The 18,736-nt window shown below is 45.2% G+C and overlaps 1 protein-coding gene across 12 annotated transcripts in view; it reads left to right on the forward strand.

Moving 5' to 3' along the window:
• nfixa (nuclear factor I/Xa) overlaps positions 1 to 18,736 on the forward strand; it is a 118,085-nt gene that overhangs the window by 90,984 nt on the left and 8,365 nt on the right. For 4 of the 12 annotated variants that reach the window (XM_030051232.1, XM_030051248.1, XM_030051268.1 and 1 more), the window contains 9 exons: positions 4,324 to 4,386; positions 4,718 to 4,792; positions 5,397 to 5,520; positions 6,076 to 6,111; positions 6,605 to 6,732; positions 8,310 to 8,384; positions 12,930 to 13,058; positions 16,535 to 16,704; positions 18,108 to 18,255. In XM_030051232.1, the coding sequence (XP_029907092.1) occupies positions 4,324 to 4,386; positions 4,718 to 4,792; positions 5,397 to 5,520; positions 6,076 to 6,111; positions 6,605 to 6,732; positions 8,310 to 8,384; positions 12,930 to 13,058; positions 16,535 to 16,704; positions 18,108 to 18,255 (948 nt within the window). The remainder of the gene's footprint in view (positions 1 to 4,323; positions 4,387 to 4,717; positions 4,793 to 5,396; positions 5,521 to 6,075; positions 6,112 to 6,604; positions 6,733 to 8,309; positions 8,385 to 12,929; positions 13,059 to 16,534; positions 16,705 to 18,107; positions 18,256 to 18,736) is intronic. The other 8 variants (XM_030051306.1, XM_030051317.1, XM_030051295.1 and 5 more) reach the window with 7 other exon arrangements.

Consider the following 18,736-nt stretch of genomic DNA (forward strand, 5'->3'; position numbering starts at 1 on the left):
AGTCTTCAAAAGCCAATATTGTAATTGAAAATAAGATTTGATTAACCGCCCAGCCCTGATGAAGGGATTGATAGTTGGGCACATAAGTAGGTATGGAGGGCTTAGAGGAGACCAGATGAGAACCTCACAGAAACCAAGAAATGAGATGACGAAAATGCATGCAGACAGATGTGATACAGAGAAAAGCCACAGATATACATGAGAGGATCTCCAAGTAGGGTCAGGGGGATCAGATTAACTAGTACCCTAATGCGTTTTTTCAATTTAAGTGATTAAGTATGTAGCTAGTTTTTCTAATAAGCAAGCCATTATTTCGCATTATCATTTGTCCTGATTCTTTTATTGGCTTTAACGTCACAGGGCGAGATCAGGCATCCTCAGAGTGGTGTGGCTGTGAGCAGATGGTATTTTTTTAACATCATGGGGAATTTACGGGACGAGTGCTATTACTCTTAAGAGTTAATTATAGGCCATAGATGGCAATGCAGTATATTAACTATAGTGCCAAGAATAATCAACATGTACAACGCATTGAGAATTTCTGTTATTAGCAACACTAAAGTACTCTTTAAGCTTTTATCAATAAATGCTATAATGCCACAAGATAATGTAACCAGTTACTTATAAGAGTAACATTCAGAGCACTGTCTCTGAGGGAGAGAGAGAATAAGAGTTTAACGACACAGTGATAGATGGAAAGATGTAGACAGGGAAAGACAGAGGGAGGCACAGAGAGAGAAACCACAGTACTGTATGTCAGGGCGATGATGACTGGGGTTGTGTTTATTTGTGGTGGGGTCATGGGATTTTCATGGGAGCCTGTGAAGGGCGTATGGGACTGTTGGGGCTGTGTTTTGGGCAAGAGCAGATCTTGTGTCTATTGTGCTTTAATGTGTGTAGGGACCTATGCACAACAGCATGTGGCTGCACAGGGATTTTATAGGACCTCTGTGAGAATTCCGGTTTGAAGACTAAGTTGGGATTCAGGCATCCTGATGCCTCTGCAGTAGCCGTGTTTGCAGGCGCACATGCACTTCCGCATGTATGTTATCGAGCTTGTATCACCAGGTCACACTGTACAGTGTGTGTTGATGTGCGTCTGGGTCTTTGCAGAGTTCATGAGGTTTACAGGGGAGGTGCTGCAGGGGAGACTGAAGGGTTTGGGGTTAGATGTGGGGTTGCTGGTGGTGGAGGTGGAGGAGAACAGGGGGAAGGGAGCTGCAGGACCATGATTGGGCTGCTGCAGGGAGGGCTTTGGGGGGCTGCGGTGGGGAGATAAGGGGCTGTATGTGTGGCTGGGAGGCCGGGGGGGTTGGAGTACAGGGTTGAGAAGGGGGGGAGCTGCGGCTGCTGTTGCAGCCTGCAGCTGGCAGAGTGGTGATAACCAGCAACCAGACCCCCTCTGTCTTACCCCCACCCCTCCTCACCTCTCCACCCAGCTTACCCTTCACTGTGAAACTCAACAGTGGCACTGATTCAGGGTGTGTGGTGTAGAGCTGTATTGTTAGCACCATGTTAGCTGGCTAATGCTAGCAGAGCCTGAGCTCAAAAAACTAGAGTCAGTGTTGTACAGCAAAATGCATTTTATGCAAGCTAGAGTAAAACTAGCTAGGATAGCTTAGCATACACCCGCTGGCAGAATAGATCTGAGCCGGGGTTCATCACTGTCCTGTAGTCTAATTTTCCAGTTTCAAAGTTCTTCCTCAAAACAGCTTTGCAAAAGTTGAATAAAATATTTTACTTGTTTTATCACCAGCAGTGAACATTTTTTACAAAGCATTATCATGGGTTCATGGCACTTGAAATGAAACAAAATTTAAATAAGAAAAAACAAGGGTATCTGCAGGAAACAAGTAATCTGAAAGTGGACTTTGAGCCTTGTCTGCTGTAAGAGCACATGTAACATGGCCTGGAGAGACCTGAGGGTGATTGTGAGGAGGGCTGTCTGTGGTGTTGTCTTGTGGTAGACATATCAGCCTGCGCCAGCCTCTTATCTATCATAAGCCTCAGTTTTCACTCACCTCTACAACAGCAGGGTATGTTGGGGTCATGACAGGACAGCAAGTCACAGGACGACAGTAGGCAACAGGGCCTCCAAGCATATAGGGTTTCTGCAGAATGTGATACGCCCTCATTGAAAAACAACTGTTCCCTGATCATCATTTCAAATATAGATGATTCTGAATGCAGTTGTGTTTCTGTATTGAAGGCCATGTTGTTAGGATAGCTCAAACCTCAGTAATGTGCCTTATTGTCAGTCAGTGCAACATTTGTCATTCACATATCACACCATTCAGGTATAAGTAGGCCAATATTTGTTTTTCTTTTTTTTAGACTTTTAGGTTTTCAATCACAATTAAATTTTTCATTTTTGTCCCTCATCTACTGTAAAATACTGTACCATCCAGCAGGCACCAGGAACAGACCCAGGGCTTCTTGCTCCCTAGTAACAAAATGTTTCTAATTGACTTACAGTGATGTCCTGTTTGGCAGAGTAGGTGGCAGGCCCTCCCAGGGTCAGTGCATTATGTTTGAGTTGTCAGGTTTATTCTGTGAACTTTTATCAAGACCCTGGCCTCATGGACTCATCTTATACTCTATGGTAGTAGAGTCATAACTTCAACATCAGATTTTAAGCATACTGCAGCGTCTGGGGTGGCTGTGAATGCTGCCGGGTCTTGTATGGTGTGAGAAATAGAGCTCTTATAATAGAACCCAGCGGCGAAATACTACACAACGGTAAAAAGTCCAGTGAAGTCAGGTTGTTTTCGCCACAGCTTTCATTGGCCATCATATATGTTTACTCTCAGTGTGTGTACCTCAATGTTTGTCCATGTACGAGTGTGTGTGAATGTGTCTGGGCACGTGCGCGGCGGGGGCACAGGCCCGCATGTTTGGAGTGAGTGTCGTCAGCTAGCTGGAATGTGGCGCTACCGCCAATGCTAAGATGGCTGCCAAGCTCTAAGATGGCTGCCAGGATTACACCCAGCCAGTGAGAGACAGAAAAGAGTGAGAGATTCAGCATGAGAAGAGAGGGGAAAAGGAAGCTCTCTTTCATTTCTGTGCTCTTTCTTTCTTTCATTCTCGCTCCTCCAGCCTGTCTCGTTTCTCTCGCTTTGGATAAGCGGTGCTTCGTAGGCAGCGAGACAGGTCTGTTATTGTTTCTGCTCAGTAATCTGTGGCTTAGTGTGGCTGCAAGGCAGGCGCTGCTGGCAGGAGTCTGTGTGTTCTGTTATCACCTACAGCCTGCAGATAAACACCTCCCTTAGCTTGCTAGCTCACCAGCTACAACCTAGCAAGGCCTGAATGGAAGGCCTACCACATGAGCCCGCACCCCACACCATCACTGGAGATAGAGGCGGTTCAGACACGCGGCCACAAAGATTCAGGAAATACATGGCGCTGCCCAGATCCATAAACTGACTCATACATTCGTAACACACACGCACACACACAAACATGCCATTCCTTCTTCAACCTGCTACTTCTTCAGCGTCTATTTTACCTAGTTCTAGTTGTGGCTATTGTTGCCAAGACTTGCATATGTGTGTCTGCTGGTGTGAGTGAAACCCGCTGCTTTCATAGACCGGTCATAACAGGTGTGTGGGCATGTGTGTGTGTGGCTCTCCTGTCAGTCGATCCCAAAGGTAGCAGGTTTAGCTCACCTTTAACACACACTGCCTCAAATCCCTGAGCGCTGCCAGCCTGGCACGGTCAGCCGTTTCACAGGGCGAGCACGTGTGTGTGGGTGTGTGTGTGTGTGTGTGTGTGTGTGTTCTTCACGCAAGCATTAGAGCTTGTAAAGTATGAAATAAAAATTTGATGTAGAAAGAGAGAGCCCAAGTGAGAGAGAGAGAGTGTGTGTTTGTGTGTGTATGCGCAGGCTATGTGTGTGCATGTGTGTGTGTAAGGTGCTCTGTTTACGAAGACTAAATCCCTACCAGCAAGAAGGTATTAAATAGGATTAGGGCGAGGGATATGATTGCATGGTTAGATACAAGACAGAATAGCAGCACACTGTAAATCATTGCACCTTAAGGCAGGAGGGACAGTGGGAGAAGGGAGTGAACATTCTTAGATATGAGACGCTCACACAAAAATGTGTGCGTGCAAACACAGACGCACCAGACACCATACACCACCTCAATACGAGTCCACAATTCCCGCTCACACCTCAAATATCACAATCTTGGCAGTATGGATGCATACCTGCGTTTCAAAAAGAGATATTGTATACTTCGCTGTGTTTTTCATGTATTGGTTTCCACACACACACACAAGCCCCTAACCATTCCTCTTTGTCTCCTCTTTGTTTCTCCACAGAATCTGGACAATCAGACAGCTCCAGCCAACAGGGGGACACAGACATCAAACCACCGCCCAATGGTAGTTACATACACACACACACACACACACACACACACACACAATCACGCACAAAATATATCCATGTCCAAACACCGTCAAATCAGCATACTAGAATTGATTCCATTATGCTTATCATTCTTAACATATTCCAATTATGGATCCAATTAGCAAACACACTCACACAGATGTTGATCCACAAACACAGTTGCAGATGGTCCCTCTCTCAAAGGGATGTGATTTTCAGTTTTTTTTTTCCTTTTTTTTCCCCTTTTTTTCAGATTTTGCTGCCATTGTTTCCAGCTTTTCTGTGTGCACGAAAATCCTGATCAACAATCCTTTCTCTCCACAGGGCACCTGAGTTTCCAGGACTGCTTTGTCACTTCAGGGGTGTGGAACGTGGCAGAGCTGGTCAGAGTGTCACAGAGTAAGTATCTGCCCTGATATATAAAAAGGTCTAGAGGGGGAAAATACAGGAAACCAATACCCACAGTATGACTTGTGACTTAGAGAGAAGTTTACCACATCAGGACAAAAAACTATATATAAACAACTCTATGTTAATAAAAAAAAAAAAAAAAACTCTGAAATTTGGTGACATTTTTATTTTGAAGTACCCAGTGTAATTTAGTGTCTATATTTTAAGTATATATAACCCAGAAACACAGCAACTGTGTTTATGTGGACTAAATAATCTATTGTCTTCATTCTAAAGAAGACAATATTCTGAGTAAGCTGTTTACATGGCTTGTTCATAGAACTGTTCCATTCATATTCCTGTTTACATGCTACAGGGTGTTTTCTTGCAAACATTCTGTTTCAAGCCACTTCTTTTTACAACCAACATGACTGCAAACTGCTTGCAACTTCAAATCAGATTACACATTTTACCCCGAGTATTGCTTACTCTGACCATAACCATATTTCATTTTATTTCAGTCATGGTAATATCAGAATAATTGCTCTTAACATTGCTCTTTTTGTATCCTAAATCATAATTACTAATACCATTCGTTTCTCCCCTCTCTCAGCTCCTGTAGCCACGGCGTCAGGTCCTAACTTCTCATTAGCTGACCTGGACAGCAGTCCTGGCTACTACAACATCAACCAGGTGGCCCTGGGGCGACGCTCCCTTGCCTCCCCTCCTTCCACCAGGTATGTGGGCCAACCACGGCTCTGCAGAAGCATAGTCCAGGGTGTGTGTGTGTGTGTGGAGGTGCATTAAGTGTACCTACATCTTGCTCTGGGTGCATAAATAACAATTACAGAAGCCCCCAGCCTGCATCTGTCCAACATTCACACTGCAGAAATTTCCAAATATTTCCTCTTGTGGGCGAAGTCACAGTGCAACAACAGCAGTGCAACATTGGCATGTGATTTGCTGTGATGGCAAGGGCTGACGGGAGGGAGGTGTGAAATCACAGCAATATCTGCCAATGGTATATCACCTCTTATCAATGAGACAACTTTACTGGCAAGTAAAGTATGCCATTTCATTGAGATGTCTTACTATGAATGGCATTCAGTGCTGCAGTCCATTCCCAGTCTTGGAATCTGTCCTGAGCCTCTTCATGTGCGTCTCTCTGTCAGTCACTCTCTTCTTTATGAATGTATGATGGCTCTTTCTGCTTTTCCCCTGTCCCTCTCTTTTCGTCTTGCTCCTCTTTTCTCTTCTCTTCTTCTTTTCTCTGTCCTCTGCTGTCAATTTAGGTCTGAGGTGGAGTTGTACGCAAACCTTCCACGGAGGTAGTTACACACATCTATACAGACATACTTTAAAGACACACACACACACACACACACACACGCATGCACACACTCACGAACACACACTCATCCACAAATCCTCACACAGAGCAGTCTTTCATTGTTTGCCTGTGTCTGCTTTCTAACTTTTCCATTTCCTCTTTTCTCACTCTTAGTCTTGACATTTTTATGCTTTATGTCTGCTCTGCTCCAAGACTTCTACAATTCGATAACAAGCTACAGTAGTACTGGTTCCAGTAAACACAACCGTAAAACTGGAAGCCATTTTTAAAGTTTTTATAGCCCACATAAAATAAGATTTCATCTACGATTCTCAATTTTTCAATTCTGCTAGGCAGTTTATCCTAGATGGATATATTGCCTGTCATACTTAATTTAAAAAAAATGTGCCCCCTCTCCTCCCCCACTCCCACTCCTCCCCCTCCTCCTCTGCCCTCCCTCCCCCCACCAATCATCCTCGTCATGCTGTCAGCTCCACCAAGAGGAAGTCGTTAGACGACAGCGAGCTGGAGAGCCCCACAGACGACGTTTTCTATCCCGGACGCTCGCCTGCCGCCAGCTCCTCCCAGTCCAGTGGGTGGCCCAACGACATGGATGCAGGTACCCCCCTCCCCCTCCTCTGTCCCACCCTAAAACTATCACCCACCAACCCCCTCTCTGAACCCACTTCATCCCTGTTTACCAAATTACAGCCTGATGCCTCTTCCTGATTTCCCTCTCTTCTCTACACCCTACTTCAGTCACTCTCACCTTCTCCCCGGTGATAGCTACACCCTCCCAAACATCACACACACCCCTTCGAACTCCCTCTTTAAAACCCTGTGCCTCGACCTGACCACACACTGCACACCTTTGGGAGACACCTAAGACCTCAGCTAGTGACGGTACCAAGAGCAGGCCTGAGTGAAATGATAGTTGAATAGACTGGTCTCTTTTCAAATATAGCCAACATGAGGAGTGATCTAATATTGGAAAAGATGGCCAAGACTGACCACTGTCCACTGGTCAAAGTCGCGGTAGTATCTGGAAAGACAAAGCAAGACCTCCTGAAGTGGTTTTAACATTAAATATAATTTATTTAACCACACTGTAAACCATATTAATTTTTTCTCAGACGTCTACAGTTATATGTTTTCCCCACTTCTGTTCTACACCATACCTTTGACCTTTAACCCTTAACCCATTTCATCACAAGACCAGCCCAGCAGCTGGTCCTTAAGGACACATTTATCTGTTTAATGTGACCCCCAGGCCAGCACTTCTTTTGATGACAAAGACTCCCAGTTGCATACAGGTAACCTGCCAAAATAAAGGAAACTTAGAAAATTAATGAGGGATTCATAGTTTATGGAAAGCAGTTCTGTCATGGTATGTCTTAATTTTCCCTGGCAGGTTGAGGTCCGCATGAAGCGATCAGCCAGTAAAAACAGTGTTTCGGAGTCATCACCTTCATCTTGTGGTGAAGTGTGTTTGTACTGATTGGAATGGTCCCTTCTTGCACTGTTGGGTAAATGATTTCAACACATCAACATGATGAAAATTATATATGGTGGCTTTCCCAGTCAGCCGGTAGAATTGATTATAAAATGATGACAGAGACAATTTTCCAGCGCCATCAGAACAGCTCCAGATAATGCAATTTATCATGGATAAATGGCGCTACATGCCATCCACCAAATAGTTCCAGGCACATCACATCAACGCCAAGGTGGATTGAGGACTTGATGACAACCGACTGCAGCCTGCATTGGGGCTTTGTGTTGGTGTTTCCATTGTTTTGGCAGTTACCAAAGCGGTGATTCAGCTCTTGACATTTTCCTCTTTTTCTTCTCCCTTTTCATTATTTCACCTCATCTGCCTCTCCTGTTCACACAAGTCCTTACTCCCAAATCCCAAGACTTAATATTTTGTTTCCTTATCCTTCTCTTTAAGCCATTATCAAACATACAGTATGCTTGTTATTGTGTCAGTCGTCCACTACCTCCATCGTACACAAATGCTCACTCTCTTCTAACTCTCTCCCTTTCCTTCATTTTTTCTCTCTCTGTCTCTCTCTCTCTCTCTCTCTCTCTCTCTCTCTCTCTCTCTCTCTCTCTCTCTCTCTCCCCCTGTGTCTCTCTCTGTCTCTCCCACTCTGTCCCTATCTCATTGTTAACAATACCCTTCTCCACTTTCAGTGCAGCACCATTTGGCGAGTGTGCAGGAGAGGAAGATAAAACATGAAAACGATGGCGTGCAGTTTCCTTACCATGGTTAGAACAACATTGATTACACTCATATATATATACTATTTACCAGCCTTTTGTGTAGCTTAGCCATTCCTCTCTCTCTCTCTCTTTATATATATATATACATATATCTGTTTGTGTTATATTAATGTTTATGGTGAGGGTAGCGTGCACCAAAGCAGAGCTCTTATTATAATCTGTATTAAATTTTGTAATGTTTAGCTGTGATTGTCAGATTGATGTCATTGCTGTTGATCAAGATTGCATTGCTGTCTCCTTACATGACATTACATTTCTGGTGAGGTTTAGTAATAGGATTGTCAAGGGTTTAAGCTGTGTGTCAAACATGGAGCTGCAATACATTATTTCACTGAAGGTTTTATCTTTTCTGAAGACATGTCAGTCCTCCCAGTGGCACTTTTACTGACAGATGTCACAAGGCTAACATTGACAACACCATCAGGCACATTCACATGCTGTTCTCATTCTGCTTAACACACTCACACACACTCACACACACACACACACAGTGACTCACATGGCCACATCACAAACACATACACAGAACCCTACATTCACACACAGTGACTCACACACTCGCATATATATACACAAACACAAATGCAGGCACTCACACGTTCACATACCCCCCTGCCCCAACACACACACACACACACACACACACTCACACACATGCAGACATTCACACATTGAAAGACACATGCTTATCGTGCTCCCCACCCCTGCAGGTGTTCAGGTGCCTGCCTCGCCTCCATCCCTCCGCCGCTCCATCCCTCCCCTGCCTCAAATCCCTCATTAAGACGCTTACCGTCTGTGGATCAGAGGTGTAAAACCCTTGCTCCTGCTCCCCTGCTCTCCTTCCATCCCTCCGTCCCTGCCTCCCTTCTGTCTAATTGAAAACATGTATATGGCAGGAAGGACCCTGGGGAGATGGAGAAGGTGTCAAAGGAGAGGAGGAGGAGGAGGAGGAGGAGGAGGAGAGGGAAAGAAGGAAGCAGGCAGGTGTATGAGAAATGGAGGGAGGTGAGAGAAGTAGAGAGAGGAGAGAAAAAGAAAGTTCGGCAGACTCAAGTGGAGATAGTTAATGAGGGAGGGAGAGAAGGTATCAGGTTGAGAACTAGAGGAGCCAAGGACTGGACCCTGTGGTTGGTTTTTGTCCTTGTCTGCTTTCGCTGTAGCCCCAGCCGCTGCTCTCCTGCTCCTGCTCCACTTAGCTGTAAATGTAATTAAGAGGCTGCTCATCAGAGCCACAACAGAGGCTGCTGCACGCCTTAGCGCACCAGAGCCTCACCTCACATCTTCCTCCTGCCTCTCTCTCTCTGTCTCTCTCTCTTCCTCTCTCTATAGCCACACACACACACACATGCACACACTCGAAAGCACAGCACACAGCCTCATACACCTCCTAATGAGTTTGGCAAATAGAGGTGTAAAATAGCATGCAAATCTGGACCCTCTACCCAATTAATTTACAAAAACCAAGCGAAAAATTAGCAAGCCAAAAGCTTTTGTAATTATCAGCCAATTGGGTTTTTTCGTGGAAATGGTTTTCAACAGTGGCTATAACACGGAGGGGATCAACACAGAGAAAGGAAATGGGTAGAGAAAGATTAATGGCAGTAGTGAAGAGTAAGGAAAGGGAGAGCAGAGAGTGTGTCATTTTTGGTATGGCATGTATCCGCTTTTCCAGAGGATCCCACCTGCCACAGGCAGAGCTCATCTGGGAATTCCCGTCCAGGTGGGGGGTACGTAAACAAGCGAACACACACACACACAAACAAACCGAGGGGCTGCGTGAAAATACAGAAAAGACACTCACGCACACACAGGTGTGCCTCACCGTCTGTCTGCTCCATCATCAACCAACACCCCCCCCCCACACACACACACCCCGTCCTCAACTCCCTCCATAGCCAATTGAATACACATGCAGAGAAACACGCACACACACATGCACACACATGCAGATATCCACAGATGTATGAAGACACATACAGATATACACTTGATACAGTTGTGCACACATATCACACAATACACACACACACACACACACACACACACACACACACACACACACAGCTGAAACATGGTCCCAGATGGTGTTTCTGTGTGTGTGTAGCCTTGGGATCCGTGAGGCTGCTGGAGACATCTGCTCCACAGGGGCTAGCAGGAGGGGTGGGTGAGGTTAGCGGGAGGCAAACGAAACAACCGCGGTTTCGTATTAGTTCCAACTGATTGTGAAATGTCGAGGACACCAGAGACTTGTGCTGGAGGTCTTTGCTTGGTGCCTTGACTTAAAGTTATGGGCCATTGGAGGGCCGGCTGTACTTAACACATGTGGTTTAAGTCGCTGGAGATGTGAGAATTCCCTGACTTCTCTTCACTTGTTTGAGCCACTATCTACCATCTTTTCCTACTGTGTGTGTGTGTGTGTGTGTGTGTGCCTGTGTGTGCTTCAGAGGCGCATCTGGTGGCAGGCCTGTTAGTGCAAAGAGACAGAAGGGTCATCATGGGAGCGCTTGATTGGTTGCCAGTGAAATACTAAGCTTGCCAGGAGAGGAAACAGTGCAGTTGTGGCACACACGCAGACACAGACACTAGCCAGACTAGACCATTGCACGGTCTCTGAAGTGCTGTCTCTCACATTGCCTTGGTGACGGTGACACCGCTACAGCTTCCTATATATACAGTTGTCAATCTTCGTCCTCTGTTTCTTGTGTTTTCCTTGTTATGCTTTCATTTCTGTACTTCCAAGAAGGGCGCGACTAAGACTGCGCCCCCGTCAATAGCAGAGCTCCTGGTCAACATTTTGTTTTTACCATTGGCTTCTATAATTACGCTCAAACCTCAAGTCTTCCCTAGCTTTTGCTGTACCTATCCAGTGTCACTCTTTGTTCAAGCCTCTGTGCCCCGCTCATATTTCCAGTTTGCTCCCACCAGTGTGACAGTGTCATAGCAATCACTGCTAACCATTGGTGTCAGAAGTGGGATCGGGGTTGTCTTCATGCTTGGAATCTGTCTGACAGTACAATACGCCCCCATACTCCTGCTACGGCAGGGGGAAAAAAAAGAAATATATGTCTGCTAAAGACATAAATGGTTCACACATATTCACTCCCACCTGCTTGAGACTTAACTCTTTCACACAGGGAGGGAAGGTTTTACACGCCTCCACACTCCCATAGACTTTCACACGTCTCCAGCTGGAGAACTGAGGAGGAATCGTATTTAATGCCTTGTTTGATGCGGAGGGGCCACGGAAATAGACCACAAAACAGGGGTCTAAAAAAAGTTAAAGAAGAGAACATTTTCACATTGCTCACTTGTAAAGGGTCGGGAGATTAGCACAAACTTAATGAGAAAGAAAGTGTGTCTGTTGTTTTCGTTGGTTTAATGTGAAAGTCTTTTAAGGGTTTTTTTTTTGTTGTTGTTTGTGATTGAATGTGTGCTTGCGCTCCCGAGTGCATTGAGACATAGCGAGCATATGAGTGAGTGTGTGTTAGTGAGAGATAATAACCATATTTAACGTCTTATGACATTCCAATTTCATACATGTCGTCAGAGCAATGCATAGAAAAACAAGACGCTGCTGCATTTTTCACAGGTTCTGCTTCGCTCTCTCACTCCCTTGCTCTCTCGCATATTTTCATGTCTCCCACGTTTTTTCTCGCCCCTGTCTCTCCCTCTCTCTCTCTCCCTCTGTCTCCTCTCCCTGTCCGTCTGCTTGTCTTTCTCACTCAGCAGCTGCCGTGTCCATACTGTACAGTGTGTGCTATTTCTGAATGAAGCCTTCTTCTCGTGCAGCCAGCCTGTGGGCTTCTCTAAAGCCAGACCACAGCTAACTGGCTGTGGCTGCACGGTGGCCAAGCTCATACACAGAGAAAGCCTAGAGTTGGCACCTGAAAGAGAGAGAGAACGAGATGAGACAGAGAAAAACATACTGTGGCACAGTGGTGGTTATTCTAGCTATAGAAGTAGCTTGGCTCCATGACAAAGAGTAGTGTCATATTGGCTTTTACTGTAGTTTCTTTCCCCCTCTTTTCCTTTTGAAGAAATGTACCTGAGCTGTTAAATATTGCTTAACCCCTATTTTACAACCATAAAGCTGGGAGTTGGGAATCATACATTTCTACATGATTTATTAAGGAAGAGCAAAAACCCCATGCTAACCTCTTCAACATTTGTTGGGTCTTTCATCACACTGATTCCCAATGTCTTTACCCAGCATGCTCTCTGATAGTTTCATTTACAAAGAGTCCTCTGATTGGCTCATTGAAAGGACCCAGCCAACTTAAGAGAATGGCCATTTGCCAGAAGCACAGGAAGCAATGCACTGCCGTCACCAAATAAGGAAATAAAGCAACAAAATCAGAAAATCAGGATTTTTCAAATCCCCTTTTGATAAAAAAAAAAAATGAAAATGATATATTTTTTTAGGGCAGCCACTTAAATAAGCAACGACTTGTTCATTAAACCCACCTCTCTCTTTTCCTCCCTCTTCCCCCATTTTTTTTGTTGATCCCATTATTATTTTTTTTTTGCCAGGACTGTCCTCGCCTGGTTCTCTTAAGAAGCCGGGGAAGTTTGATTTCAACGCCCTGTCTTCCCAGACGAGGTCCCCCCGCATGGCGTTCACACACCACCCGCTGCCTGTGCTGGCAGGAGTCAGACCAGGTGAGAGTCCTGCCATAAACCCAACAACCCCAATCCCCCTGATATAATCTGAGAAAGAGAGAGAAGGAAAGGGAGTGTTAAACTCAACTCTAGATTGCCTTATTTCCTCCGCCAAACTCCCATGGAAACAAATGAAGGAAATTCTACAGTCGTGGGCCTGAAGATGAAAATGATAAAAATATTTACTGAAAAAGCAAAATAAATCCCTAACAGTTTTTACAGTTGCAACTGCTGAGAGGCCAGAAGACCGCAGAGTTTCGCCTATTCAGTTTGACTGCTACCATCATGGCTTGGCATAATTTTCTCTCTCTCTCTTTCAACTTCTCTCCATCCATCTTGTTTTTGTTTCAAACATCACCTTTGTGCCTGTGTGTTATAATGTCATCATTGCATGGTACCATTGCTGCATCCATGCCTATGTGGTTGATTCACCTCGCATCTTAATGCTTCATGCACCTTAGCTTGTTTAACTGAATGGAAACAATCTCATCTACGGCATTTGGTTTTGTTGTTATCAAGACTCAGTCGTAGCTTTTAAACAGATTCCCATATAGTTGTTTTGCTATGTCACCATTGCCTATCCAGGGTGGGTTAACTTGCCAAGTAGAGCTGCCACACACTTCCAGGGTTCTTTTGTGGTGTAGAAAGACATCTTTTTTTTTATTTCATCTATTTATTTATTTTTCCAGAACATGGTTGAGCAGGTGTTCTTGTCTGAATTTGTTTTGTTTTGTTTTGTTGAGAGTAGGCTATACTGTAAGGAGAGTTAGAAAAAGGTGCAGAGAGAGAGACAACATTTGTGTTGGACATAGTCCATGCATGCTAAAATTCAGATAGCCACCAGGATGCCCCAGCCTAGTTTTGAGTGTGTCCAAGGTGTTGTTGTTTCAGTGGAGGCACTGAGGGCGAGTTGTCCTCCTCAGAGCCTGTCAGTCCTCTAGAATAACAGACAGGGTCTCTCCATCTCCAGTAGGAGAATTCCCAACGTCTCCTGGATCTCAAGTTTGCCAGCAAGTCCCTATAGGCAGGTCTCACTTTTCAAAGGAATAAATACGTCCCTTTCTCTCTCTCTCTCTCTCTTGCTCTCTCTCTCTCTCTCTCTCTCTCTCTCTCTCTCTCTCTCCCTCTCCCTCTTCCCGTTTCTCTCTCAAAGGGACGACTTGGTCCGCAGCCAAACAAGCCCTACCATGTAAAGGTCATTTGGACTCAATGCCCTCCATGTTGAAATGTATTAAATTCTACATCCAAACAGAGCAAATATAGCCTCTGCCGGATCTTACACCATTAAGCCGTGTTGTTTATCTCCACATAGCAGTTGTATAGCCTCACGAGGATCCAAAACACCAGATTGAATTTTGCATTTGAATTGATTTCTAAATTTTGCTTCCCTGTGTTGTGCGTGTGTTGAGTTGAGGAGGTGTGGGGGACTAGCTCAGGTTTCTTTGTTCGCCAACTAACTTCTCACACTCTCCCAGCAATGTGTTTGTGCACTGTTGGCTAAGAGGGTTTGTGTAATCAAGAGGCTGTAATGAGACAGTGTTTAGGGATAGTGTGCGTATGCACGCGCATGTGTGTGCGTGCAGATGTGAAAGTGTTCATGAGCGCTAGTGTGGATATACGGATGCGGATACACACATGCATGTGTAAATTTACACTCTTGTAGAGGGCTCTCTGTGCTAAAATGGCGGCTGTCCAAATGGAATGTCCCTCAGAGGCCTTGGTTCTATAAAGAGACCGGAGGACGATCGGCGGGAGAGAGGGAGGGATGAAAAGAGAGGCGGGGGTAAACAGAAAGGGGAAAGAGGCAGTTAGCAACTGTGGCTTGCCTTGGATGGGCTGGAGCAGCTAGGTCTTCTTATATTGGTGTGTGTGTGTGTGTGTGTGTGTGTGTGTGTGTGTGTGTGTGTGTGTGTGTGTGTGTGTGTGTGTGTGTGTGTGTGAATGTGTGTGTGTGTGTGTGTGTGTGTGTGTGTGTGTGTGTGTGTGTGTTTGGTAAGGTTTGGATGGTTTATTTCCTGTTGTTGGCTCTGGACTGACATGGGGAGCTGCCAGATTGACTGTTGTCTGATTATACTAGTCTGGAGAGTCCACCATTGTGGCTGCACTTACACACACCAGTATACATACAGTACATAGACACATATACGCAGCACACTAATCCACACACTCAGTCACAGACACAAAAAAAGATATACACAGCAACATACAGACACATAGAGACCATAATTTGTACATGCACACACACAAACTCGCTGCTCACAGCCCACAGACACACGCAGACAGACGAAGACACACGCCACCCAGACACAAAAAGACAGCGACACCATCGCACAGACACAGAAACACAAACAGTCAGACTGGTGCATACACCGGTGAGCAGGCAGACACCTTCATTCTCTGCGTGCACAGCACACACGAGAGATTGTAGGTGACAGACATAATCACAGATGCTTGTTCGCCAAACTCCCCTCACCTAGCAGCTTGCCTCTTTAGTCTGGTGTGCCAAATTGCCAAAGCCATAGAATCTCAGCAGACAAGACAGACAGTGTGTGTGTTTATGTGTGTGTGTGTGTGTGTGTGCGTGCGTGCATGTGTGTCTGTCTGTGTCTGTGTCTGTGTGTGGCTGGCTGGCTGGCTGACTAATGTCTCTGGGAGGCGTTCTGTGGTTGGTTGGGAGCGCAGGGGAGATTCTCTCTCATGCTTCAAACTACTGGGCCGAACCGCACAGCAATGATATGCTGCTGATTGATTACACATCACCGACAAGCAATAAAACAAAAGTGGAAAAACCCAGTGTGTGTGTGTGTATGTGTGTGTGTGTGGCTCTGTCATGCCCTGGTGGTTTGCGTCTATGTGTATGCAGGCGTGTGTGTGTGTGTGTGTGTACTGTATGTGTACGACAGAGAAGATGAGCGGAAGGACGAGGGGAACTGTTTGCAGTGATTGTTTTTGTTCATGTGTGTCTAATGTGTATGTGTGTGTAAGTGTGTGCATGTGTATCAGTGCCAGGCTTACCAGAGGTACAGAAAAATCCAGAAGGCTGATTTATTAAATGAATGGGACCAGATGTTGCCCAACAGCCAGGGATAATGCCAGTCATCTGTAAGCAGGAGTTGCTTCAGTCAGTCAACCCCAGGAGAAGTGTCACAGCTATTCTCCATTTTAGGACAATGTTTTATGGTCTTTGTGGCCAGCTGTGTAGGAGCACAATTAAAAAACATGCATGTCTTATGTGCTGTTGTATGTCTGCATGCTAATGTACTGTATTGTATAGTGTGTATAGTATTTATGCATATGCTTAACCTAAATGCACACTGTCTGAATAGAAATGGAGCTGGATGACGTGAGCCTCATTGGATTGTATTGTATCTCTCTGTCTCTCTTCCATCTTCTCCTCCTCACCTTCCTCTTCCTCTTCCTCCTTTCCGTTCCTACCCCTTGTCTTCACTTCGATCCTCACCTCGCTCCCACCTCAGGGAGTCCCCGTGCCTCAGCCTCGGCCCTGCACTTCCCCTCCTCCTCTATCATCCAGCAGTCCAGCCCCTACTTCACCCACCCCACCATACGCTACCATCACCACCAGGACCCGCTCAAGGAGTTCGTGCAGTTTGTCTGCACCGATGGCGCGGGACAGCCCAGCGCACAGGTGAGTGATCGACGGGTTCAGCACGGGAGGGTGAGGTTAATGACGTGAATGCAGGGTGGTGATACAAAATGATACTCAAAAAAAATGTGATGTTGATACTAGGACTAAACAATTCATCAAAATATTATCTAAATCACAATATGGCCAAGTGCAATATCCAAATCGTGAGAGCTGCATTTTTTTTTTTTTTTTTTTTTTTTTTTTTGATAAAATTAAAATGTGTGAAAATGAAATGCCATTATAAATGCATAATGCTACCAAGATGCCCTAGCCTACAAATCATTTTCTCAAGACGTAAAATGTTTATTTGAGACAGACCCCGGCAAAAATCACATCACCGTTTTAATAGGTTTTTCAGTGTAAATAAAATTATGCTGCCAGAATTAGCATTTGCACTAAAATCATGAATAATATCTCAATTGCTGTATCTAGCTACATCATTCAGCCCTAGTTGATATGAACTCACAGATTGATTTGGAGTGGAATTTAGTGAAAGAGATTAAGTGTACGGGATTAAGAGTAAAGTGTATATCTAGGTACAGAATGACTGATATCACCTCACATTTCAGTTTGTAGAGAGAAAAACATGCCTGCAAGCTCCACTGAACTACATTTCTTTAGATGTGTGCATAACAAGCCTACAACACTGGTCATATTGTATATTTTCTTGTAATGTACATCTTTTTAGGCACATATAGTAGACTACCATGTGCAAAAACACCTCTACTGCCTCACTATTCTATTCTGTGACAGCCACTTTGAAAACGGCTACTGCTTAATGTTATTACTTTGTTTTTCATGTCCGAACATCCTTAGTTTCCATAATTTTCCACATTAAAGACAGTATAATTCAGGAAAAGCACACTCACATGGACATACTCGCGCACACATGCACGCACACACACACACACACACACACAGATACCTTTCTCACTTTTCAGATTTCAGATTTTCCCTTTTTTAAGTTCTGTACATTGCACTATGATAACTTCCCCAGCAGACGATTCCATTCCTCTTTTCCCTTTGTGTGTTGACAATGTCCATCACTTTTTTTTTATTTCTGCTTCTTATTTGTCCTACTATATTTGGCCAGACTGCATGAGAGATTTGTGGTGTGTGTGTGTGTGTGTGTTTGTCCATGTATTTGTCCGTGTGTTTGTGCGTGTGTGTGTGTGTCTGTTTTTCAAAAATCTTAGTTTGGTGAGCTCCTTAGTGCTTGTGTGTGAGTGTGTGTGTGAGTGTGTGCGTATACTTACAAGCTTGCTTGTGTGTGTTGTTGGCGTATGTGAGTATGCGTGTGTCCCACTCTTTTCTGTGACTGTGTGAGTGTGTTTCTGGCCCCCTGTGCACTGTATGACCTCGGGGTGCGTCCTGCTCACCCTGTCTGTGTGGTCCGTCTGCAGCCTAATGGAGGTGGCCAGAGCAAAATGCCGGGCTCCTTCCTGCTGCCCCCGCCACCCCCGGTGGCACGCCCTGTGCCCCTCCCCATGCCCGACTCTAAACCCATCAGCACGCCCACTGACGGCGGACTCAGCTCACCCGCATCTCCGTGTAAGTCACCCCCCACTCCCACTCCCCTCCACAAACCCCCCCCATACTGCCCCAACCTCCCCACAGACTGAGGCCAGCCCAAACCGAAGTAGACTGCTGTAGGCTGGTTAGCTGTTAGCGGGCAGCAAATTTGTCAAGCAAAACCAAATTGGGTACCCGAGGCTAGTACAGATGTAGTCATTATAGAAGTCCCACTTTTTACATCCAGGTGATTTATCTTGTAATTCTGTAGTATTATTACAGAATAAGTACAGGTTGGGAACTTCTATAATGGCCACTGCTGTAGTTTCCCATAGTTTGGCCATTAACTGATCCTCTGCTCCCTGTAATGTTACAGTCCTCTCACTCCCAAACACTCAGCAGCCCCAGGAGTCTGACTCCTACAATCACCCTGTGTACTGTACTATACTCCACTGTACCGTACCATACTGTACTGTACTCCGCTGTACTGTACTGTCATGGACTGTACTGGACTAGTGTG

Source organism: Myripristis murdjan, chromosome 1 (genome assembly GCF_902150065.1).
Source record: "Myripristis murdjan chromosome 1, fMyrMur1.1, whole genome shotgun sequence".
Classification (NCBI taxonomy): Eukaryota; Metazoa; Chordata; class Actinopteri; order Holocentriformes; family Holocentridae; genus Myripristis; species Myripristis murdjan.